This window comes from Anopheles stephensi, chromosome 3 (genome assembly GCF_013141755.1).
Source record: "Anopheles stephensi strain Indian chromosome 3, UCI_ANSTEP_V1.0, whole genome shotgun sequence".
NCBI classification, from domain to species: Eukaryota; Metazoa; Arthropoda; class Insecta; order Diptera; family Culicidae; genus Anopheles; species Anopheles stephensi.
In genome coordinates this window covers 39979783-40004946 of record NC_050203.1, presented here as the reverse complement: position 1 = coordinate 40004946, position 25164 = coordinate 39979783, and the positions used below count along the sequence as shown (strand labels likewise).

At 43.4% G+C, this 25164-nt stretch overlaps 1 protein-coding gene across 1 annotated transcript; it reads left to right on the top strand.

Moving 5' to 3' along the window:
- Positions 1 to 1825: 1825 nt before the first annotated feature.
- LOC118511952 lies at positions 1826 to 21497 on the top strand. Its single transcript, XM_036055662.1, has 6 exons — positions 1826 to 2295; positions 16713 to 16857; positions 19270 to 19344; positions 19428 to 19591; positions 19665 to 19838; positions 19898 to 21497. Exons 2-6 carry the CDS (start codon positions 16777 to 16779, stop codon positions 21336 to 21338), a joined length of 1935 nt encoding a protein of 644 aa, XP_035911555.1. The 5' UTR covers positions 1826 to 2295; positions 16713 to 16776; the 3' UTR covers positions 21339 to 21497.
- Positions 21498 to 25164: the final 3667 nt, after the last annotated feature.

Genomic DNA, 25164 nt, shown 5'->3' with positions numbered 1-25164 from the left:
ATGAGTTACTGGAAGAATATTTATGCTTTCAGTTAAGGGTACAGGACACATTTGTGTCTTATGTAAAAATTTTAAAATTTGGTTAAAGCTTGAAGATGATAATGTGATACGGAATTGTTTAACGGCTAATAGAATTTAAAAAAAAATCAGTTTAAAATTTGTACACCATTACACCGAAAATTGGTCAAATGGTCAGAATTGCTTCGACCCTCCTTCAGCAATTATTTAAATATGATAGTTCTTTTTTAAATGTCAATTAATAAATTATTAAAATTGACTGTCTGACTGTTTTCCACAATTTAAAATCCCGATTCACTTTGCACGAAAACGATGTAAAGCAAAATGAAACAAAAAGGGAGAAGATATGCGATGCGATATCGCATTCGTTCGTTTGTTAGGATTGGTGAAGACAAAGCGTGCGTATTGACACGTACTGTGCCGGTGTGCGTGAACACACCATGGGACAATAGACCGTATGAAGTCAAAATTTGTAGATAGTTTTATTGTGTATGTGTAGTGTGTACGTGTGTTGAATAGAAAGGGAAAAGGAAAGGAAGAACCATTTAGGTCGTTTAGTAAGCCGAACTGAACAAGCTTTGAGCTAAAGTGGTGCAAAAAAATGCAGAAAAGCTCAAAATAAGCCCGAAAACGCTAAAAAATACCTTACCAGCATTATACTTGTTGAAGATTATTAAGCTAAGCTAATTTTGGGAAGCAGTCTAAGGCGGATTCCTAAGGCTTGCTGAGCTGTATCTCTCAACAATTTTTTTTTTTCATGAAACATGGTCGAGAGCTGGTTACAATTAATTTTCATTTTAATGATTGTATTCTATGTTACTGTGTTCCAAGCAGCAGGCGCCGGCACTCCCTTCGACGGTGCTAGGCACAGTTGTACGTTTTGGTGATACTAAATCATGCCCGAAACTCCTGGAAGGTGCTACTGCTTCTTTGTGAAGCATCATGATTTTAATTGATGTTTTTAGGTGTGACGGGAATCAAGGCACAGCTGTAATTTAGACATATGGTTTACGATCTTTACTGTCGTCTATTCTGACTCGTATATAAAAAATGATACGCTGATAATTATTTTAGTCTGCAAAATGCAAGTTTATGTAAATTAGTTCGCATACAGTTATTGCGTCTTTTTCTGGCTTTCTGTGAGTTAGATTTACCCGTAGTGCCTTACGTACGATCATTGAGAGGCGATCTGAATGGGACTTGAATCCCGACCCTGCCGTGTGAAGACCGGCGCCGCTAGCACCTCGGCCATCGGACCGCCCCTAGATAAGTGGCTTATTATACTTATTGATATCACATAGTTGGATGATCAGTCCTCACTATGGGGGAACGGCCCAGATGGGATTTGAATCCCAGTCCTGCCGTGTGAAGACCGGCGCCGCTGTCGCATCTACTACCGAGCCGCACCTAATTAACTAAAATAGTTTACTAATAGTGTCCAATGAACGAGTTTTATTTAATTTGTTTAATTTATGTTTGATTATGACGGCTTGACGCCGTATTGCCTTCAATGAATGAGTTATTGATTTATAAATATAATATGTACAGCTAAAACTAAACCACAATTCCATAGCAAAGGAAGACCGTATTACGATAGTTTTAAATTCAAAAATATTTTAAACAATTTACAAAGTTTTTTCGCATTTACTCGGTTCAGTTGAGTCAGTTAAATAATTCAGTTGAAATTCACAGTTACCAATAGATAGGCAAACAATACTCGACTTTTGCCCAAAGACGAATTCAAACTGTCCCACAGTGCGCATCGTGTTTGGTACGCTAGGGGGAAAAATACGCTCGCGCCTCGAACGGTTTCCATTTCAAATCCGAAATTCAAGCAAAGCGCGCGCGTGTTCGGCAGCGTTGTGCGGTCGGTCGGAATAAATTTGCCGGAGAACATTCATTTAAATTGTATTGTGTTTAATACAGTGCGCGGTTGTTGGACGTATTTGAGAGTGCAAGTGAAGATCGATGTTGATTGAAATCATTGTTAATTGGAGTGAATGTGTTTAACTATAAAGTTTGTGTTTGTGCATTGGAAAACGGTTCCCTGTGTGAAGGTAAATCAACACTAGAACTGAAAATACAAACGCATGGAATAGGGCAGTGCATGAGCCGATCGTTATGAAAACAGTGCATTCGGTTGGATTAGGAGGTGACATTTAAATCGTGCTCCAACGTTCACAGTGCGATGGAAAGAAATCATCAACCATCATCAGCTTGGCCATCCACGTTCGAAATTTTCTAGACCTGCTGCTGCCATTGCTGCCGCTTCCTACGGTAAGTTAATGCCATTTTTTCCCCTGTTTAGCATGGAACGGTTTTTTTTTTGGCTGACGCAGCATTACCCTTTTTTTCCCATTTTGGTTTCGCGCGTCACTTGAGCACAAAAGGATCGAACGGTCCACGAAAATGTACCACCGCGCCACTTCCTTTGCCAAGAAGCGTCAGTTTCCGTTACGACGACAACTACAACTTCCTTCCCTCGATGGTATCCTATTTTCTTCCATCGGTTCTTCGGTCTTCTCCCTCCGTTCGGTTCCTTTCGTCCGTTGAGGGTGATCGCCACGTGAAGTGCCGATACGCATGCGATACACAAACGGCATGCGCAAAGGCGATCGTCTACATGATGCTCGTAGTTTGGTCGCAGTTCGGAAGACGACGAAGGCACTCCGAGATCTTCTTACTTTTTGCCTGCACTTCCTGCATAGCATTCTTTCACAACCATCGATCAGGCCTTTTTTGTTTGGACATTGTTGGAAGTCTTGTGCACATTTGCTTTCATTTAATGCATTTTCCATGCCACAGTTCCTTCGAGAGCACAGCATGTGTGTGTGAGAACGTCGTCGTCCGGCGGTGCGGTAGGTGAACAATTGTTTGTCGACCCTATTGTCTCAGCTGATTGTTGATTTTCTCAAGAGGGGTTGAGGGTGCGTGTGGTTAAGAACGTTTTTCCCCGTGTCGAGCTGCCAAGTTGAAGCCGATTAGGGGTTTTGTTGCTCTCCTTTGTTCTGGAGCAAATGTTGTTGTGAGTAGAAAGAGAGATTGTGATTTTTGTTGCGGTTTTAAGAGTTTTTTCTTCTTTCCTGTTGATATGTTTGTTCTGTAATGTTGGGAACACGGGAAGATAGCAAAACTGCCAGATGTGGTTAAAAGGTATCTGCTTTGTTAAGATTTGAGAAGAAAATTAAACATTCATGTTGCCTTGAGGACACGGGAAGTACACCACGATAATTTCTAAGGTTTATTGGTCAAGAAACAACTTGAAGAATCCTTGGCAATAGAAAAGTCAAAATAGCTTTTTTAGGTAAATAACTTCACGAACTCTGCTATGTCTATTACATAAATCACCCTTTTTGCTCAAAATTACCAAGTGCTCCAAAGGCACGTGCCAGCATATGCGAAGACTTTGCCCGCTCGGCGTTGTTTTGGCAGGTGTTGCAACTGAAAACTGAAAACTCCTGCATCTCATTCCTCATTCATATTCATTTATTTAGATCGTACAACGTTTTGCCAGTGGGGCATCAGCTGGTTTGTTACCGAAAGAAAGCTAATAATTTAAAATGACCTTCCGAAAGGTAACGAAACAGGGCTTTGTTAAACGGGGGCTTTAACTGTAACGATCGCGACATAAACGACGCAGAAACACAAGACACAAGGCCGTCCAAAACGGCGTACAAAGGAGTTGTAATGTTTTCGCATAGCTTAACAGTGTCATCACCGATTAGGCCGAATGTTCGCCGAAGAAACATTATTGTTGTTTCCATTTTTTGTGGTCGTTGAGGCTACATGAAAGGCAGGGAGAAAGAAGGGTGGCCTCGAAGACATCTGAAAAGCGGAAGACGCAGTCCATTCATACAGCTCGACACACCTTAAAAATGAGTGCGAGTTGTTGGTAGGGGCTGGTAAAACGCACCGGCACTTTGCCGAATTCCGGCTCAAAGATCCGGCCTTTGGATGTTGAGCGCAGTTGAGTTGAGGTCTGAGCTTTTGGGAAGCATTCCGGCGACACCTGGGCCCGGGCACGCGATTGCGCAATCGTGGCCAACGGTAGACAAAATTATTTTGCGCCAACTTTCAGCAAGGTCTACGAATATCGCGGCAAGAAACAAAGGGGTGAGGACGGAATAGCCCGAAGGGTTTTGCTGACTAGCATGGAATTCCGGACACAGCCGGAACATTGTTATTGTCTAGCTGGAGAGGATCATCTTTCGCGCGGCCGTTACGACCACGAGACTGTTATGTTAAGAATGTGAAATTGAGCCTATTCGGCGGGTGAAAATAGCACTAACGCGCGGTATAGGGGAGTAAGCGATCTGTTTCGATCTTGTGGATGAGAGATTGGTTGGATGGATTGGAAGAAAGCATTGAGAGCTTGTGGTACGGTGGGAATCGCTCGTAGCAATAAACGCAACAATAACAAACCAGCGTAGGCAAAGCTAGACACCAGCATTGAGATACAACAAGCCCTGGCAGACTGTAGCTAACAGGTTGACCTGGCCCGATGATGAGTCCACGCCTGTGTTAGCAACTCAAGACCGCGTATGTAACGTTATGTTACGTTTCCTATGCAGCGAAACAACAGAAGAAAGGAACCACACACGAAATGAAAAAAAAACAACTACTATACAACACCTCAACCGACAGACGGTTGCTTCAGCCGGGGAAGGTGTGCTTTCTTTTTCCATTCGTATCGATCACACGAGATCACGCATTGAGAGGCGCGAAAAAGCGCGCGTAGCGGAAAACAGACAGCTCCATGTTGCGATCAGCACAATTTTCCTCGATGTGGATTGACTCGTCCCAAGGCGTTGGATCCGGCCCCTAAACTTCGCCCGAACAAGCTGTACATCAGCGCACGCCAGATTACAATCTGATCATCGAACAATTGGGTCATATGTACGATTATCGCAAAACACACATCACCAGCCTAGATTCTCGCCCGGTGGGGGAAGTAGTCGTTGGGAGCAGCCTTTTTTGCCTCCATCTTCTTGTAGTAAGCGTCAGTTTATGTTACTCTCATTTTTTGTTTGTTTTTTTTCCCTTCTGCAAAGGGTGGTTCAACAAAACCTGGGGAGAAACAACAAAAAAATCCAACACCGTGGAAAGCAACGCCGGCAATGGTATGGAGCCCTGCCGACCGTTTGAGTTGTGCTCCGGAGATCGGTATCCACAGTTTTGAGGGATGATCGACAGGATTATCGACATGCCCGTCATGTGTGATAAATCATGCGAAAACTCTCTTGCGGTAGGGTGTAGCTGCTCTTGTTTTATGCATTCAACGCACGAATGCACGCAGTGCCGATCGGACCGCGAGGAGATTGAGCCGAACCTTGGTAGGGAAGCGAGGAGAAGCTCTAGAAGCTCTGTACACAATGTTGGCATTTCGGAATTTAATGAAGCCATAAAAAATATGTCGATTGACTGTAATGGTTCGCCGATTATAGAACCATCGGGAGTACGATTTTTTAGTTGTCATCGTAATGCAAATCACTGCGATGATATCTCGTGATATTAATGTGACGAGTGCGTACGCATATTGTTGGCTTTCTTTGCGATCTTGAGACAGCAGATGGAAGAATGGACGTGCATGTGTGGAATTAATTTCTGTGTGAAAGATCTTAAAGGTCCAAAGCCTCTATAAATAAATGATAAAATAGAATTGATCTTGCTGATCATAGCTCAACATGCGCGAGATTGTAAAGAGCACATGTAAGCAGCAATAATTGGAACATTCTTGGAACTGGCAACAGTGGAACGGCACAACAATGGAACAGCATTTGATGGCGACCAATACATCTAGCATTCGTGACAACCGGGAATGGAATGCTTGGCCAACAAACGGAATTGATCCATCCGGTGATTCGAAACCGGTCCCGAGGCGGAGATTCCATCGTCATTCGATAGCTAATAAATATGCAATGACACACTAAACGCATTCGTATCGCCGCCGTCGCCTTGAGCTGAGCGATGGCAGGTGGCGAGGGTACTCGCAGATGAAGGACGTACGGACGTCGGGTAATCGGCGGATGTCGGATCGGATGGTTAACCTTGAAAAGCTAATCACTAACTGTGCAGCGTCATTGGCGGGTATCGATCTCGAGGAGAAAGCCAATCCGGTTCTCGGGCCCACTGCCCGACCCGAAGGTCTCGAAAGATCGAGCGAGGCTATGAAGATCAGGTACTTTGAGGTTAGTTGAAGATTTCTCGGCTGTCGCGTGCAGTCGAGGTCGTTTTAAATGCTTGTCCACATTACCGGTATGACGCCTTCCGAGAGGGGCCAAACCAATTGATCCAGATTTGCCTCACAAGACCGACTCCGAAGATGACTCTTGAGGCGAACGAGCGTGTGACATTAAAATTGCCACCGCATCTTAATGGCACTCGAGCGGGAGTGTCTAGAGTGGCATGATTCGCGATACGATCCTGAAGTGTGTGTGTGTGTGTGGGGCTCTTTTCCCATCTTTGTTACAAGCCCGTTGTCTGCTGTTGAGCTCTTAGCCAAAGTATGCACAGCGACGACGCACCCAATCGCACCCAGCCCATCAACAACCGCACCATCCTTGCTAATGCACGTTGGCTCCGTACGTAGCTCCGCGTGCACGGTAAATTGCATTTATAATTGTAGTTATTGTGGCGTGGGGAACCTGGGGCCGATTAACGTCGGTATGTCTCGTAAGAAGAGCGGATCTTGCGAGGGCATCACCGACGATGACGATGATCGCTGAGCCGTCCGGGGCCGTCCGGGGCTGCTACACATATATTGCATTAGCTGGGCTCTTTTCCCTGTCGCTGTTGTTGTTATGCATGCGCGTGGCATGGCGTTGGGGGTGTGTTTGGGTTTGGTTGGGAATGGATGGATGTGTTTGTTGTCTTTCTGTGCTCCGTTTGCGCATAACTTTACCCATTGTTACGGCGTGTGTGGCAGGGTGCGAAGTGATCGTGCCGATGCCAGTGTACTGTTGTGCGGTGCGTGTGCGTGAGTTTGGGTGGTGATGTTTTGGAGCTTTTTTTTTGTTTAAATCTTCTGCTCACTATGGAGCACATTCCTTTCGTTTACATACAGCCGTTTTGATTTGTTGCAATTGTTTACACGCACTGTATGTATACAGATCATTAAAAATGGATGGAACAAACAAAACGAAAGGTAGCACCGAGCGATTTGATTTATGGGGCGCGAGGTTGGAATGCGAGTTTTGCAAAGCAGAAGTAAAGGGGAAGATTTTTTTAAACCTTCATTCAGTGGAAAGTAATCCGATTTAAGAAGAATGGATACCGCGGAAGTCATATACGAGGTGTCATATACTGTTGGAAATAGCTTGTCTAAAAGAATATCTCCAACTTTATCTACATCCCGATCACGCCTTGAAGAGCTTTGAGTTGTATGGATATATGACGCCAATCTCACCTGCTACTAGAAGGACTAATCTGAAAACCTTACACCAAACATACTTCCGGTTCCGGCCGAATGCTTCTGTTGCGAATTGTGAATGTTCTACAAACTGGGAATGTTCAGCCCAGTCTTAGCTCCACTTGCCCATTAATCATTGACCTTAGATGGAGTTGCTTTTGTTTTGTGAACACAACTTAATCCATTTGTCTTACTCATGCCGCCTGCGCGAAATGACGTTGGCGGTGTGCTGAATTGCTCAACTCGCAGCAGCAACTCGTTCGATCATTATTTCGTGGGTGAAAAGAAAACAAAAAAAAAACACCTCAGCACTACCTTCACAGTTTGTCATTTACAGTTTGTTAGACACAAGCTTAGAATTCTATCAGCCTTCAATTCGGTAAGGATGTCTGAATGTAAGCAGAGGGCAGTGCAGCGAAAAATATACCAAGGTCGTAGTGGTTTCGTTTAGAGCATAATAATAATAACGTTTATGACGCTCCCCAGCTCAGCCACAATTCGATATGGAGTGGAATATCTAATGCAGGAATGGTACCTGCTTCGAATTGATTCGATCAATGCTGCGTAATGTTAGTTATGGTAAGATTTTTTAACACATCAATTTGGACAGTCATGTTGGAATGTTTGCTAGTTTGATTGAGTTTAATATGTCAGGCCTTGCTTATTGAAATGCCTCAAGGGATAGGTTTACCATTTGGAGACAAAATAATACAGCAAGTGGTTTATGATATTATGAACATTCGATCAGAATCTACAGTCATACAAGGTACCGTAATAGACAACAGAGTAAGACCACCAAATTTCAGAAAAGCATAGAAGGGTTGTTATTACAGATATAGGCAAGATATTCAACAAATCGATTTATATTTTTATACCTACGATAAGAAGGGCAATTTCTTATCCGCCTATCTACTTTGGCTAGAATCGTCACAACACAGAAGTATGGTAGCACTGTTTAATAGGCCATAACCATATTTACAACCAAATTGTAGACTATAGTTAGTGTAAGCAAGCTACATACAGTGCCGGACAATAGAAACACCCCACTTTTACTTCCGATTTTCAATCTAATGCTTACGATGTTTTTATCATGTATAATAAAACAAAAAATTGGCAAAAACATACTCAACATCTTAACTTTTTATATCACTGTTGTTGTTGTTGTTGTTCAAAAGTAACAAAACATTGAGTATGAATATAACACACAAATAAAGTTCAATATTTAAATAGTAAATAAAACGATCGTAAATGTAAATGAATTTTATTTTATTTATTTATTGAGTATTACGGTCCGATGCCGTATTGTCACCACCGCATGTGGTGACTGTGAATTATATTCACGCAAAAAAAAACAATTAACAAAATTAACTAGGCATTTCCTTCTAGTTATTTGCCATATCCCGGGCATGCTCGGTTGATAAATGAATTTTAAAAAGTACCTTTTTTAATAACAAAGCTGGACCGAATAATTGTTCTTGAATCGTCCGGTAGTCGAGGCGACAATGGTGTCGGTCTTCAAATGGCAGGCTGGGGGCTCAAATCCCATACAGACCACAGCCTCCTCGTACGCAGGACTGTGACTATCCAGCTATGAGTGTAACCAAATCAAGGAAAGCTTGAAATGGCAGTCCGAGACTTCTCGAGGTTGCAGTGCTATGGAAGAAGAAAAAGAAGAATGGGTTAAAGTAGAAAAATGGGAAAAGTTGGAGCCCAAAACGATAAAATCTGATTAATAGTCTTATTTTAGTGTATAATACTCGTATGTTTGTCAATTTGTTTTCATGAAAATGACAAAAATACTCAGAACCGATATATCCATTTCTTCCAATGCTCTCATTGGATCGATTGTCTAAAGTTTCAAACAAAATATTACTCATTCCATAACCATTGTTTCAATTTAAGATTTTGTAAATTAGGTGGTCTTATTGCATTGTCTGCCTTTGTAAATGATTGACTCACATTATTTCTGTTTATTTATTTATTTAAAGTCTTTACTAAGCTTTCTTGTAAAGTCATAATAGGTCATACCAGGTCCCTTAATTTTCAGGGCATAATTGTATATGTTATGGTGGCAATATTTGTTAGATGACTAAATTGCGATAAATTTAGCTTAATATATTTAGCTTTACACTAGATAAGCATCTAAAATCCATTATTTAATTTATTAGATCCTTATAGTTTTAAAGTTTGTCGTGGGCTATCTCGGTCATCATAGAAGTTGATTTTTGCTTATGTTTTTGCTTAATATTTAAACGAAAACAAAATTGAGAAAAATTTGAATGTTAATTTTATATTTGAAAAAATTAAGAATGCTTAAGCTATATTCATATTGTGGAATGGTTGTACCTTTTTCCGTGGTATAAACCGCTTTAAGTCATATTTTGAAACATACTTCGTGTAAATGCTTCGGTGTTAATAAACCAACAATTGAACAGCAAAATAGAAAACGTTTTGAAATCTTAACGAAAGTGCTAAATTAAAGGTTGTGTTTTACAATATTAAATTATATACATTTTTAATAAGCTTGTGATTTTCTGCGTCGTGCGGATGCATCGTTCACCAACGTCCGGAAACCACTGGTCCATCCACTCTGACATACCGTTTTGTGTCATTCGGTGCAATTCCCACCGAGCAACGCGCGGGGAGCATCGCAATGCACCGGTGCGTGACCATGCCGTATGCACCGCTAAGCGCATTACAGCGGTCGGTTACTCTGCGCAAGGGAGTAGCCTGTGTGTAGCATGCGCAGCCCTTGCGTTTGTGTGCGAGCGCAGAAAGATCGTCAAAAATTAGTTTTTACCACCATTTAACGATGAATGCACCTTTCGACTGTTTGTCTGTGGGAAAAGGGGTTCGGTGCGGTGGACGAACTACCAAAGGGAGGTTGCAAAACCGATATCGATCGGTTCGGTCAACTCATCGGGTCCGGATGCGTTTATCAACCTCGCGCCGGCCCTGGGCTTAAGCACGCTGGACAATGCAACATATTTAGCCGTGCGGTGGAACGGAAGAGTGCGAAATCATGCGTAACGTCTTTGCCGGCCCTTTTGTTGGTAAGGTTTGCGGCCGCGGACAAGTTGTGGTCAAGTTCATGCATCAGCGGCACCGGTGTTGCCGAAAAGGGACGCTGGTCCGGGGGTTTTCTCCCTACCACGGTGTAACCGGTCTCGGTCTCGGTCGGTGCCCGTAGTTGACGAGGGTCCGTGCGGTGATTTATCGTACAGTGGATCGGTTGGCGTTTTGGGTAATAAATATCAAACCGGAGGGGTAGGCCAATTCCAACTGCAACCGGCCGGCTGACTGAGTGATGCGTTACGACCTTGTGCTCGGTGAAATTGAATAGGAGGAAGTTACAAAAGTCCTCCCCTGTATTTAGGGGTTCGCTCTCCAGCCGGACAATCAGCTGCAAGTGCGATTCAGCTAACGATCTGTTCATCCCGCCGTTACACAGCGTTACACACTAATTGTTTGCCAATCGTGTAAGCCATCCCATTCTCAATATGAATTATGGAATTTACGTTTTGCTCCGTTCTCAGAACGTCGATATGATTGGCGACGAGTCTTGGCGAACGCGAGTTGCGCTGGACCACGATCCAGTTCTAGATGAAGGATTTTGTGCTGACCTTGACGGGCTGCGCAAGTTGTAGATTTTATACGTCCTCTAGAGGCCCTGATCGTTACACGCGGAAATAAAATGAATCATTGCTAATCCTTTGCTGCGAATGTGTTTTAAGCATTTTAAGCCGTTCTGCGCCACCAAGCCCTGCCCTGGTGGGTAAGCATGCGTGGTAAGCTCGCTCTTGGCAGCCTGCTAATAATTAAGCACGAACCAATTTCTGCACGGTAGAGTGAGAACAACACCTCACCGGTTTATGAGGGGTAATTTTGGAAATAAATGGAAATAAGTACAATAAATAGCTGACTGATCAACATCGAAGTTCGAAGTACAGTATAGCTGTTGAGGTGCACACAAAAAGCATTCCGCAGCTTACCCGCTTGAAGTTCTTCTGGACAACATCAGAAAGTCAAAGTACCGGCAGGAGGGAAATTTGACTCACTGCCTACAGTTTCTACAACACCATTTGACATTCGTTACCATTAATTTATTTTATCGCTTGCCATACGATTCTTTCATGGCGGCATATTTTGTTGCTGACTGGAGCAGCAATGTTTCCTTTTTCTAATGAATATGACCCTATCGCTATGCAAGAACACAAATTCCGGCAGTACGTAACTCCGCAGTAATTGAGAAAAAAAAGCGGTAAGACCATACCACGATAACGTCTCACGAGGGACGGGACCCCCTCCCTGGAAACTAGGTTACATTCCGGAGTGGAAAGAACCCTCTTGCGGCGTTTTGTTGCTGCTAGTCTTACAGCACCACTCATAGGCTATGGATTTATAACTTTCGACCGGCGGTGAAACACTTTCACATAAAATCCTCCACCTGGTGTAGACGACGGATTTGAACGGCCAGGACCGGAAGTAGCGCTGGGTACCGTTTTTGACCACGAACGCGAACAGTCGACCATAAAAATGGCCCATCCCCCTGTGTGACACAATGTGTTGGAAGGGTGGTGCTCCCAGGACGAGGGCACAGAATTCACACAATTATTCCGAAAGCACTCGGCTGGCGCTGCGGTTAATCCAATAGCTCGGCGCCGAGCTAAGGAACGGTGTTTCTTGATGAATTTGTGAGCAAAAATTCTCAACTACCACCACCACGCAAGTTAAAGTCGGTTGTGGTTCTGTCAAACCAACCGTAAAGCCCTCGCCTCGGTTCGCGGTTGGTTGATTGGAGAATTGCGTGCCCGGACAAACTATGCCCGGTCGGCCGTGTGTGAATGAAGTTTAAATGTTGTTTCTACAGAGATGCTTCATCCATTCAACTTCTTCCATGGTCACTGGTGCGAGGGCTCTGCACAGGATGGAAAGGACTGTTCCCTGTTCCCGATCGGAGGAATTGAGGCATGTCCGGGTGTCGGTGGGGTGTGGTGAAGTAAAAGCAACATGGGCCGGGAGACGGAGTAACATACATAAAAACCCAACAAAGAAACATTCATAATACATACAGACAGTGTTCATCGTCGGAAGAATCGCACTCCGTGGCGGCGATACGGTTCTGTGAGCAGAGTTGTTATGAGAACGCGCTGTGCTACGTTTGCATTATGCGGGCCGAAAGTCATCCGGCGGAACCGCCAGGAATATATGAAGATGGTTCTATCGCCTCACGGTCGTGTACTTGATGAAACACGGGGGACCATACTTCGCCGACTTTGCGAAGATAGTCGAGTTCCCTTTGACGAAGGTCGAGGAAAGAAAAAAAGATATGGAAAAGAAAACATCCGGTCAGTGTGAAGATCGGACGGTAAAGATAAGATGGACATTGGCCCGAAAATTGGTGAAATAGAATTTAATGCCGCTTTAATAGTTCGTCTTAGAAGAGGGTAAGCGCGAGGACAGGCGTAGATCGAAGAAGACAACTAAATAACTACAGATATTGGGGTGCGATCGATATTTCCCGGCCCATCAAACCCATCATTTGGGCAAAAGGAAGTGTCTTGTTCAACGAACAGCTCGGGTCCAGGTGCAGCCGGTCAGCAATATGGTTCCGGTGTGATGAACGGACCTAATCGTTCCCATGGCGCGCCGATAACGAAGCGAACAACTCATCTTCACGTCTTTACTTAGCTCCTTGTTCCCCCTCATTTACCTTAGCTGGCGGTTAAGATAAGACGTGAAAATTAAAGTATTTCACAAAGTCTGAACCCGCCGCCGAGCAGTGGAAGGGATAATAAAGTTTCATAAAGAAATTATCACCTTTTGCCACTACCGGTCATTAGCGTGACTGCACAGTTCAACGACGATCATCGGTGGCGTTGGCCGGTCTCACTTCCCATCGGCTGGCCGGCTGTCTGGGATAAGATCTGCAATCGAAATAAAATGCAGTAACAAGGCAAAAAAAAAACCTGAAGGTGATTACTGAAAAAGCTTGCCGCACTTTCGATATGGGAGCTGCTTAAAATAAATTTCTCTTTCACTTAGTTTCACAGTGCCTCCTAAGCTGGTCGGGCTTGTTTTATTTTCCTCCTTCGTACGCTCTTTTCAAGAAAAACCGCCGAAATGTGGTGCTGATGGGGTGTTGGGCGATGTAGACAAGGGTAGGAAACACGGAACAACTGCGATCGGTCTGCAGAAAGTAAAGGTCAATTAAACGGCTTGCGAGGTTTAGTTAAAAGGGGGTAGTTGGCGCGCGCGACCGTTGATGTAGCCGGGAAAGTGAGAAAACCGGCGAACCGGTGGAAACTGAATTTTAAGTTGTAGAGTTGTAAAGTTTAATTTAATACTTATATTTGGAAATGATAAACAGTTTCGTATGGATTTCGGGACTGTTTTCTCTTGACGTGTGTTAGAATAAACTTGACTTATTTAAGCTCCTAACACGTGCAATAACGCACAACACATGACTTTCTTCGCAACGGCCATTCCGCAGCTATCCAAACGATCGTACCAGCTGCAGCCAAGTGTGAGAAATGTCTTTATTTGTTTGCATTTTGCTAATCGTTAAGCTACCCCGATCGTGTCAGCCTCGCTTCAGACACGCACGCTGTCTGTTCTATCGCTCCGGCACTAGAGGGCTTTATTGTTGCGTGCTGTTTGCTTTGTGCACGTTGACGGTTATGTCTTATGTTTTGGGGCGTACGATCGCGCACATACGGCTACGGTGGTTGTGGCTCGACCTGATGATGAAACACCAGTACTGGGCAATTTCAAAGAAGAGCAATTTCTGCGGCATTATATCATACGAGCCAGTGTGTGGCGTGTTGTGTGGTGGGCCACACCTGATCGAGGCACGTCGAAAGGGTGCTGATTGTAGCCTTTTGCTGTGTGGGATGGGAGTTTTTGGTGGAGGCATATCGGAGGCAAATTATGTGCAAACTGGAGCGCATCGGATGGGTGTAGGGTGGCGTGATGTTGATTTCCAGTGCTGCTGCTTGGGCGGTGTTTTGTAGAACTTTTGATGATATATTATACAATGTGAGGGTGGTGATTAGCAGCCACACCGGGGGGTGCGAAATTATCTAAGACTGTAGCTTGAGAACGAACGAACGAAATGATTATAATTAAACGCCCCGTAGAGTTGAGCTTGAAAGGAATATTGCCGAACGTAGAGGAATGTGAATATTATGTTTTAATTATATATTATTTTTCGCGCTTGCGTGATATTCATTTGCTCAACATAATTATCGACAATTAGCTCATGTTTAAGATAGAAATGGCTTATGATCAGCTTTTGCTTTCCGTAATGCATTAATTTGTTTTTTACTAGAATGATGGTAATATGAGGAGGACAGAATTTTCCTAACTCCTATTATTTAGCCATTTGTAGACACCGCTTAAGATTATGTGGACAATTTACTGATTGAATTTTACGTCGCTTCCCTTTGGGGGTCTAGTGGTGAATGTTTTAGCAATGTCGGAGGACACTGAAGAACCAGATCCTGTTGAGACTTTATCCTCGTACGCAATATCAACTATTCAGCTACTCGTACAATGAAGTCAGAGAAGCTAGTAATGGCAGGCCAAGATCTTCTCCTTGAGGTGATTGTAGATCCAAAGGAAAAGAAAAATAAGAAAATAAAAAAATGGTAATGTTTTCATCCAGTTCTATATGTAAAGCGTCCCTTTGATGTTGGGTAGCGTCGAAAAAATACGGCATAGTTAAATTCTGTAATGAAATACGAGTTATGTTCGAAACTTCTATTGGGTAATATTCTGCCAATAAGTGTACGATTCTACCAATTAATCGTCAGCAATGTCCACAAATTGGGGTGGTTGGGTGGCCGAGGTGATATCACGGCAGGATCGCAGTTCAAATTCCGTCCAGACCAGACCGCCTCCCCGTACGCAGGGCCGACTACTTTCCTACGAGTAAAATCAAGTCATAGAAAGCCAGAAACGGCAGACCGAGACCTCTGGAGGTTGTAGTGTCAAGGAAGGCGAAGAAGAAGTCGTGTCATTGGATCCGGGGTCAAATTTGTTAGTAGCTAACCTTCAAACGTCAGGGTCGGTTTATTGAATCCAATTCGAGACTTGCTAATCAGCCTTATCCAAGGGCGTGTTGGTTGGCCAAGATACTGGAGGTGGCTGTAGAGTAGCATTGTTTTTTTGGCTCAGTTCTATCTGTTAACTGTTCTCCTAATGTTAGGTTGTGTCGAAAAAGCCGGACTCTACTACACTTTATCTTGAGCCACACTTGCTTCAAACACTGTTAGTTTATCTAGGACCCTATTAAATAAAACTACGAGCAATTGGTATCATCAAAGAGCATTTTAAAGAGACTGCCGCATCACTGACGCTCCTAAGACGATCAACATAACATCAACATCCCGGAGTCTCAATTGTATTGCATGACATCATTTATTTTAGCCCTCCAAGAACTTACAATTCGAAATGTTTCAATACATTTAAGAACACCTTTGACACTTAAAGTTATTTTGAGTTATTTAAACGCACTTGGGATTCAATTCTCCGTACCGACTAACCACTCACATACCTCGTTTTTACTCACTCAACATCTTTTAACTCCCTCACTACGTTTTAACTCACTCACTGTGTTTTAATTCGCTCACTATGTATTATCGCGATACCACACTCACGAGTGAATTAAAACGAAGTGAGTGAGTGACTAGTCGGCACCAAGAGCTGAATCATTCCTCGAGATGTCACTCTTAAAGAGTGATTTTAAGCTTTAACTCACTATTCTTACTCTGATTAGATTTAAGACTCGGATTTAATTTACGTTACTGAGTAGCTATTCCCATCACTATTTCAACCACGTACGTTATTTATATCGTTTTAAACATCCCAGATTGTGTGCACAGGGTCAGCTATAGAGATCATAGTTTGTACACTTTTGTGCTGCCTTACTTAAAACTTGCTTTGTCTCATTTTTCAATCTAATTTATTTCAACATATAAAAATCTTATCTTATCTGTGTAATGGCTTTGATGTACAATCACGAAATGGGGCCAATTGGTGGAAGGTTTGAAATAGCAAAACCTGGTTATTGTTTTATGAAGCCTCTAGCCTTAAGAGTTTCTAACAAAAACATTATCTGGAACCTGCTGGCCGCAATTCTGTGTGATCGGATGAGGTTTCTTTACTTTACAAAGAAGTTGCTATAATTTTTCAAATTATTTTCGTTGTTCTTAAATGAATTCAACGAACTACTGTTACAACAACAAAATTTTAATTCGCGGTATGCTCTTTTTTTAAATTTCAGACCAACAACTGCTCAATAACACTTCGCTGAGTCGCCTTCAATCGATCGTCATGATAGAATCGTGATGGAATCCGGAACCGTCGTCGTCAGTCATTCGCCAGCAGCCATTCCGAGAGCATTTCTGAATGAACGTTCTTCCTCGATGGTAAGTGTCGGTCGCCATATGTTACAGCCATGTGGAAAAAGAAGTTATATCGAAGGGGTTTTTCTTCTTTCTTGTCTGCAACCACTGAGCAAGGGAAGTGTTCGTTACACGATGTTTTTTGTCTAACGTAGCTAATAGTGCTACAGGGCGCCAATACGGATCAACCGATGGATTCGCGCAGTAGTTTGCATTTTTTATTCGTAAAGCAAATGGTAAAATCATCAGTGTCATATTCATCCTGCCCATATTCATCAGCGGTGAATCGATGTGGCAAACTGTCTGCCCGGTCTCACCAAACCCTGACAATGATGATTGATTATGCACCCGTTCAGAGCGATGATAAATGATAAAAACGGTGTCGTCGAGCGATCGAGGGGAAAGTCACCGGTTGACACATTCTTGTGCGATGAGTGTACGTTGTCGAAAATCAACTGCAGACGCAGGAGTGGTACGAACTGCTGCTGCTGATACAACCGTGGCTGAAACAGATCGCGACCATGGCTAATCCAAGCGTTGGTGAAAACGTGGTTTATGATTTCGAAAGTGATGCTGAAGTTATTATTTGTGTGCGGTGCGATGTGTTATTGCAGCCAGCCAGCAAGGCGCACTCACCCGCTAGTAGTTCGTTAGTTCGGGGGAAACGTGATGAATTTAGTTGAAACATTAGAAAGATGAAAAAGGCTGAACCTTTAGCCGGCATGAACCAAGCCAAATTAGCGACCGATGGTAATGCAGATGCAGACGCGCTTGTGCGAGCTTACGAAGAAAAAAAGGGAAAATCAGATCGATTTGTGAGACCGTGGGACCGACACTTGCCGACAACTAGCCCCACTCGGCACCCTTTAATTCGTGGACAGCTGATGGACCGCAGCAGATCGATCTGTTCGTCATCATGCGGTTCGTGGCAGGAAATGTAAAGTGCAAACTTGTTGGTATTCCACCCTCGGCAGCTACATTATGCCATTCGAGCCAGGGCAGTTGGCGGGAATAGCAAAAAAGGGCCGCCCATTAGGTGGCGTTATGTAAGGAAAGTGCATTTGTTTGTTTGCCACCGGGTGTGCCACATTATTATTATTATTCAACGAGTACACGAGTGTCAACGAGTACTCACTTGGGTGAGGCGTGGAGGATTTTTATTCTTCGACGTAGATTCGCAGAGTAGTGATCAACGATAATTAATTACTGACTGGGTGTTTTAAATATCTAGAGCAAGATTAAGATTCCATAACGGGTTATACAATGTTGTTGAGTGTTTGAGTGTTGAAAAATACGTTTGTATCGTTTCTATACCAGTTTCCAAAAATCTGTTACATTTTTTATTTTTGTATGAAATATTCAATTCTGATAAGCTTTTGGTGATTAAATGCATCGCTACGATCAGGATACCCTTTTTGGAAGATATTTTAGGATTAAGACTTTTTAAGATATCTGATTAATTTTGTATTAGTATTTTTACTTGCAGTCGCATTGTCAAGACTCCTGCCATGACTTATTATAAAATTTAAAAAACAACAAGGAATTTCCTCAGTTGTGAATTTTGGAAAATTGGGAGATAGTTCTCCAGATCTATTTTGGCTGCTGCATTCTAGTCGTTTTAGCGCAGGTGCGTGATTTCGGCCCGGTTGTATTGCTGGGTCTATTGTTATGAAGATATCAGACTAGTTCTGGTGTTTCTATGTAACGCAATTGGGTTTCGTAGACCACAGCATACAACAGAGAAGGGATGTTGGAGCCTGAATAGAGACTCTAAGGATAATCGGGATGCGAAGTCGTAGTCCGCCGATGCGTTCGACTACGCCTACCCAGAAGGGTTTGGTGGTTTTGAAGTCCACGACTCGAAGATATCCATATAATAATATTTTATGTCTGTTTGGAAATTTATTTTCTTCGAATCGCCAACAAAAGCTTAACAGTATGTCGAGAGTATTTAAATTTAGTAGGCAATATTTCCTGCCCATGCACAGGGCATCAAGGGTTCTGTCAAACATTAGTACAGAAATGCTTCTTTCTTGGAAACATACCGGGCTTTCAATAATCCAGAATAAATCTTGGGGGCAGAATAAGTTTGAATACAGGATGTCTGTGTCTGTCAAAGTTTCGGAAATTAACAATCCACCCTTGAGCTCGTCAATTACTACAATAATGGTGTAATCAAACACTTGATATTATTCCAGTCAGAAGAAGAAAAAATAATTAGCCATATTAAACCATCTGATTTAGACAGCCCAATCCAACCATAAATAAGGTGACAATTATGCTGATTCAGAATTTTGTCACAACGTTTCTTGTCTTTAATACACATAAACCTTTAAATGTTTCAGAGTAACCCTGAACTCTGAAGGTCTTGGTGTGCAGAAAAAAATTACAGCACCGAAATTAACTTCCTAATTTGTTTCCCTTTCTGTTTTGCAGACCATACTTCCATCACAAGGCAAATCACATCAGCATCCTCCCAGAATGTCACAATTGGAAACTTTAGAAGCAAAGGTAAGTGAATGAAGAGAATCCAAAAAAGTCAAAATCTCTCTCTCGACCAATATTGCAAGCGCATTTCGAACCCTCACTTTTAGATGGCAAATATTGAGGTGTCGCTGTGTGCGGGTACACCAAGACGAAGAAAAGGAACGTCCCTTGGAGGAGGGTCCTTGTCAGCTCGTTCCTCCCCTAGACCCGAAACAGCTCCTTCACGCGAACTGCGAACAGCTTTGCAAGATAGAGAAGCTGTTATACAAAAGTAAGTACCATACACCGAGCGTTCATCCAAAAAGGGGTGTCTAATAAAATCTTTTTCAACTGTCCTTTCTTAGTTTACGATTACAACTCGGCTTGGGAAAGCTACCACGTCCGACAGGACCTCCACTGGACGATACGGAACGACCGGTTGCCGAACAGCGGCTAGCGAAGCTCAAATCAGACGCCGAAACAAAGCGACATGTGATTAAAAATCTTAAATCGGCATTGGAAAAGCTCGATGTGACAGAGTAAGTAATGGTAGCAGTGGAGTAAAGTGAAACTTTGACTAACGACTGCCACTTTGTAGCAACATCGATGTACGAATTCGGCAGGCCGAGCTAGAGTATGCGCTTGGGCGGGAGGAATTGCAGCTGCTCTCGCTCGTTGAGGAAGCTCGAGCCCTGCAGGGACGGCTAGACAAACCAAAGCAAGAACCAAACACCCTCTACGGGATGCTACAGTCGGGTATGAGCCTAAGTCTGCTAGCTGTGCGTGCGTCAACGGGTCGCTGGAATGCAAGTACCAAAAATGATCAGCCCGGTTTTTGGGTGGACTGGGTGCTAGAAGGCGAGAGTCTGCAGCGAGGTGATCGCATTATTGAGATCAACGGTAAAGCGATCGGCGGCCGTAATCGGGAAGAGATGGCCCGGGCCATCGGTTCACACTCAAAGTCGGAAGTGGTAGTGGCACGTGCCAGAAAGGCAGCTAGTGTGAACCACCTGTCCCAACAGTCGCTGCAGCAAACGCAGGCCGATAATGTCCGGCTGCAGCATCGAATCTCGTACCTGGAGGATCAGGTTAGAGAGCTGCTCGCTTCCAAAGATAATGGTGTGATCCGTAGCGGGGTGGCAGTGAACGGGAGTGGTGGTGCACATATCACATCCATCAGCATCACTTCGCCACCGTCGACTCCTCCCGAAGGGAAAACACCACAACCGCCACACATTTACAATTACATCGACGAAAAGGGATCCTCACCGCGCAATGGAAGTCCGGGACACGTCACAACGACCACAATCATAAAGGAGTGCGATCGAATCAATGGCGAACTAACGAACGGTGGATCGGATGTGATGAAATACAATCTACGAAATTCGCTTTCATCGTCGAAGATCAGCATCAATGGTAATGGTGGAGATTCCCTGACGGCCCAGTACTACAATCGCAAGGAACGGGATAAGCGAGAACGTGAGACACGACGACAAGATCGCGAACGCTATCTGCAGCAGTTTGGAGCAAAACTGCAGCGTAGCACCACCGATCTCGAGAGTGACTGTGATCGTAGTCGATTGCTGCAGCACAGCCACAGCCGCAACCATACTCGTAGCGTAGAACACTTGAATGGCGAACGGAAGCGCCTGGTTGCGGCGACCCCACACGAAACAGCAACGATTGGACGTCGTGGAGATATTCGCAAAAGCTTAGACTTTGAATCGGATACCAACGACCAATACGCCTCGGAACCGTCGGGACCGACGAGCAAACATGCCGGCGGTGTTCGACCGGCACCACCGAAGAAACCGCTCCGTTTATCATTGCAGCGAGCGCAGAGTCTGCAAACGGTGGATGGGTTGATGCTGGAAGCGATAGCCGCCAGCAATGGGCACGACAGAAAGCGAGGCATGAAACGATCTCACAAGAGTGGCACCAAAGCAACCGATTCGAGCAACTCGACAATGGCGGCCCAATATATAGAGAACAGTGTGCCGATGCAGACTGCCTCGCTTGGACGCCAGAAGTATATGTAGCGGACTTACTGCATTGGGATCGGGCAAAATGCAAACTGTTATACCGCTGGGCTGCGCTGTGCTATGCTAGCGAGCGGGAGGGAGAGTATATAAGCAATACAAACGAAAAATGAATAGCAATAAAATTTCGTACAAGATTTAAAACAATCATAATTGTGAGTTAATGTGTCCAAAGTATGGTTGGATGGAGTGAGGTTAGAGCAAGTCGAGAGGAGCCAAAAGCTCAGTACAAAAGCTGTACGGAGTATACTTTCTTCTTGTCTGATTGTCTGATGTCTGATTAGTTTGTTGAGCTATTCTATTTCATTTCAGATGACTTTTATCAAAGTATTGTAGAGTTAAAAGACATCTGATTAAAAATTCGCTACGTTTGTGCTCCATATCAGAATGAATACAACGATCTCTTTAGGGATGACATGAATTTCGGATAGGCATGAAAACAATGATCATTGCACGACGGCCAAGTTTTTGTTGCTGTGTGTTATGATGTTGATAAGGTTTTGTAGGAGGGAACTTATTCGCTTGCTTTGAACTTTACTTTCTACCTGAAATAAACATTCAGGAGAAGCATTGTAATCGCCTTAAAAAACTGTTCTGGCCAGGGTAGACCAGTGAAGACATCATTTGTTCTTCATTTTGATTCTTTTGCTAATAACGCTGATGTGAATTCCTTTTAAAACAAATGGAATAAATATTCCCAATCTAAACATGACAGGAACCAATAGAAAACAATGTGTTCCTACACTTCACGAAACATTTGACATTGGCGCAAGACAAGGAGGCATCCACTGAGAGTGATCATGATACTAAGAGAAAACCCTGTGAGCTGATGCTGACTGAGTCCAATAATTCTCTCATCAACATGGATTTTTTCAGGAAAATACTGCACAAGCAAGAATAATTAAAGTATAAATAAATGAATTTTTAATTAAATCATCAATACTAAACCATCACACAGAACTTAACCTGCAATAAGACAACCAAGAACAACTCTACAATTTATACTATCTACAATGGAATGAACACCAAACATCTTGTGCAAGCAAAGCAGTACTTACTCAGTGATGTGGTACAACTTAATTTTGGTTTGCTGCTAGGACGTGCTGGTCATAAAATGGATAACTATACTTGTTTATAGTAAATAGCTGAATAGCAATTCATGTCTAGATAGGATGGTCTGCACGTGATTCGATGTCTGGCCCTGAGATGTAAAAGATCGATCTCACTATTAATTGGGTTGGGCCTTGGGTTTAGCGAAATTTTTCATACATTTCTACAGTTTTTTTTTTTTTTTTTTCATAAAGAACGGCCTGGCCGTATTGCTTTTCTACAGTTTAATAGTTTACATACAATTTCAGCAACATATATTTACATAAATACCCACAAGCTAAATCATAGCAAGCTCGACATGATGTTAAGAACGACGAAGTTACAATTCTACATCCACTTTTCTGCGCTCTTCCGATTTCGTACCACATTTTACAATTATTGGATCTCTTGGCTAACAAAGTTCGTTCTATGAGATGCTTTGAACAATGAGGCTCTGGGACATCGGGGTTTAATAAGATCTATAGGATATCGAGGACCCTTGCAGCATGAAGTCCATAGAAACACCAGGCCAATGATTAATGAGCCTTCTAAGCCTGATCATATTGCACAAAACTAGACTACAAAAAAAGGAATACAATTCACATCGGTATGGAGACATTTCTTTCTCCAAACCGTGAAAGGGCACCTTATCCCGGGTGAGCTTGGCCGATACGTCAATTGTTATTCTGTCATCCAAATCAGGTAGGTATCATGCCCGTCACCAAGCAGATCTCGAATTGAAACGTTAAGCGTTTTGCCGATGTCCTGAACTGTGTCCAATAAGGATAAGGCTTCGTACTCTAGACAAGATCACAGAAGATGATATATGTTGAGGTATCATAGGCCGCAGCCACATGCTTTGGAGTCGACCTATCATATACTTGACGAGTGATTGAATATAAAAACCTCTCAAGCTCACATGTGTTCTACATACTCTGCCACCGATCCATGCAGAGAGACTGTAGGGCAAGCATGTTCTAGAGGTGTAGGATAAGCCTATCAAAAAGAGACCCTTCCGAAGCGCCCTTTTTGGCCAATTGGTCTGCCCTTTCATTGCCTAGAATACCGCAATAAACGGGTAACCAAACAAGATTTTTCAAGCAAGGAGCTTAAGACCTTTAAAATTCCTTTCACGAAGTATTCATAATAGCTGTAGGGGTACGGCCTACTCCGGGAATTCGGTTGGGACAGGAAGGGGAAGATGATAAAACCCGATTTGGTGGTAGTGGGTTAATATCGAGAAGAGGACAACAGAGACCGTTGGACTATGCCGAACTGGTCAACTATCGGGGGGAGGGATTGGTCCGAGCTGTTGGTCACGCCGAACTAGCTACGTCCCAGGGCTGGAAGGGAATGGTGTGGATCGTCGGGCAATGCCAACTGATCTCGTACCAGATGTGAAGGAAAGGGGGGAAGTCTAGGGAGAGTAAGAAAGGAAGGCAACGGAAAGCTAGACCAACTGGAGAACACTGCAGAGTGTCGGAATTTCGCTACCCGCCAAGGACTCCAAACCGATTCTGAAGCTGAGTTGTCTAGGAAGATGGAAATGATTCGTTCTTCAAGGTCCGTTACAGCTCTTTAACCTTTCTTGCCTTTATTGGTCTTTTTCGGGGGGGTACAGCCAAGCACACGATGTGTCGTTGTAGCGATGTGTAGTAGTTTACAATTATAATCGTTTCTCCGTGCATCTGTTTGCATACCCCCCAGGCGCAAATATGTTCAATCAGTCAGACATACTAAACAATAGCCTTCACAGATTTTAGTCCTTCGACAGCGCTTAAGCACTCTGATTTTGGTGTAGTTTGGTAAAAAAATTATCTATATTAGTACGCTGGGAACTTTACTTGCAACCTGAATAGTACATGCTGGATAAGTATTGGTTTCCAGATCCGCCTTTTCACAGTGTTGCCCGGTCTATGTTAAACTAGTACACAAATTGATTGTTCAAATTAAACGTTCTCTTAAGAAATCGCCATTTTTTAAATTGTTTTTTTTTTTCCAATACAGACTATATGTAAAATTTTGAAATATTTTAAAGGGTTTGCTTATATCATTTGCTTTATTTTCTTCAAGGGATTTTCTGTTCGTTTCTGACCGTAAGAGGTCTTGCGGACTGTCATTCCATATTCTTCTTCTTGGGTTAACGATCTCTTATAAGTCATGCCTGCCATTTTGGTTTATTAGACATTTTAATATCATGTAGCTGGATAGTCAGTCCTCACTATGGGGTAACGGCCCAGATGGAATTTAAGCCTCAGTCCTGCCGTGTTAAGACCGGTGTCGATATCGGGCCTCTTAAATCGGTCCGTCCTATTTCTTTAACTTGTTCAACATATTGATACTAAAGTAAGTCTTGTCGCTTGTAAGCCTGGAGTCGCTGGGGAAGAGACGGAAAACCCCTTTGGGACAAACAAACAAACCGTTGTCGCTGTCACTCAAACGCCAACGACGATTAATTTGTGACGGTTTTTATTTCGGCTCTACAACCTCGGTAGGTCTTTGGCCTGGCATTAATAGTTTGCATAACTTGATTTGACGTGTAGGTAGATAATCAGTACAGCGATGACGGGACGACGATCCGGACGAGAATGATCCTCGATCCTGCTGTGTGGAGACTGGCGCCCATCTGCTTCGCTCACAGGACCGCCCCTTAGTGCTCAGAGCACACAGCAAGCGTTAGTTGCTGTTTAGAACACATTGTCCATAGTAAAGCGGATAGGGGGAGTATAGAGAAGGT

Excerpts from the sequence above, each read along its gene's own strand:
- LOC118511952 (XM_036055662.1), top strand. The coding sequence starts at position 16,777 with ATGGAATCCGGAACCGTCGTCGTCAGTCATTCGCCAGCAGCCATTCCG. Across the intron at positions 19,592-19,664 it reads AGAGAAGCTGTTATACAAAA|TTTACGATTACAACTCGGCT; the intron begins GTAAGTACCATA and ends GTCCTTTCTTAG. Across the intron at positions 19,839-19,897 it reads GAAAAGCTCGATGTGACAGA|CAACATCGATGTACGAATTC; the intron begins GTAAGTAATGGT and ends GCCACTTTGTAG.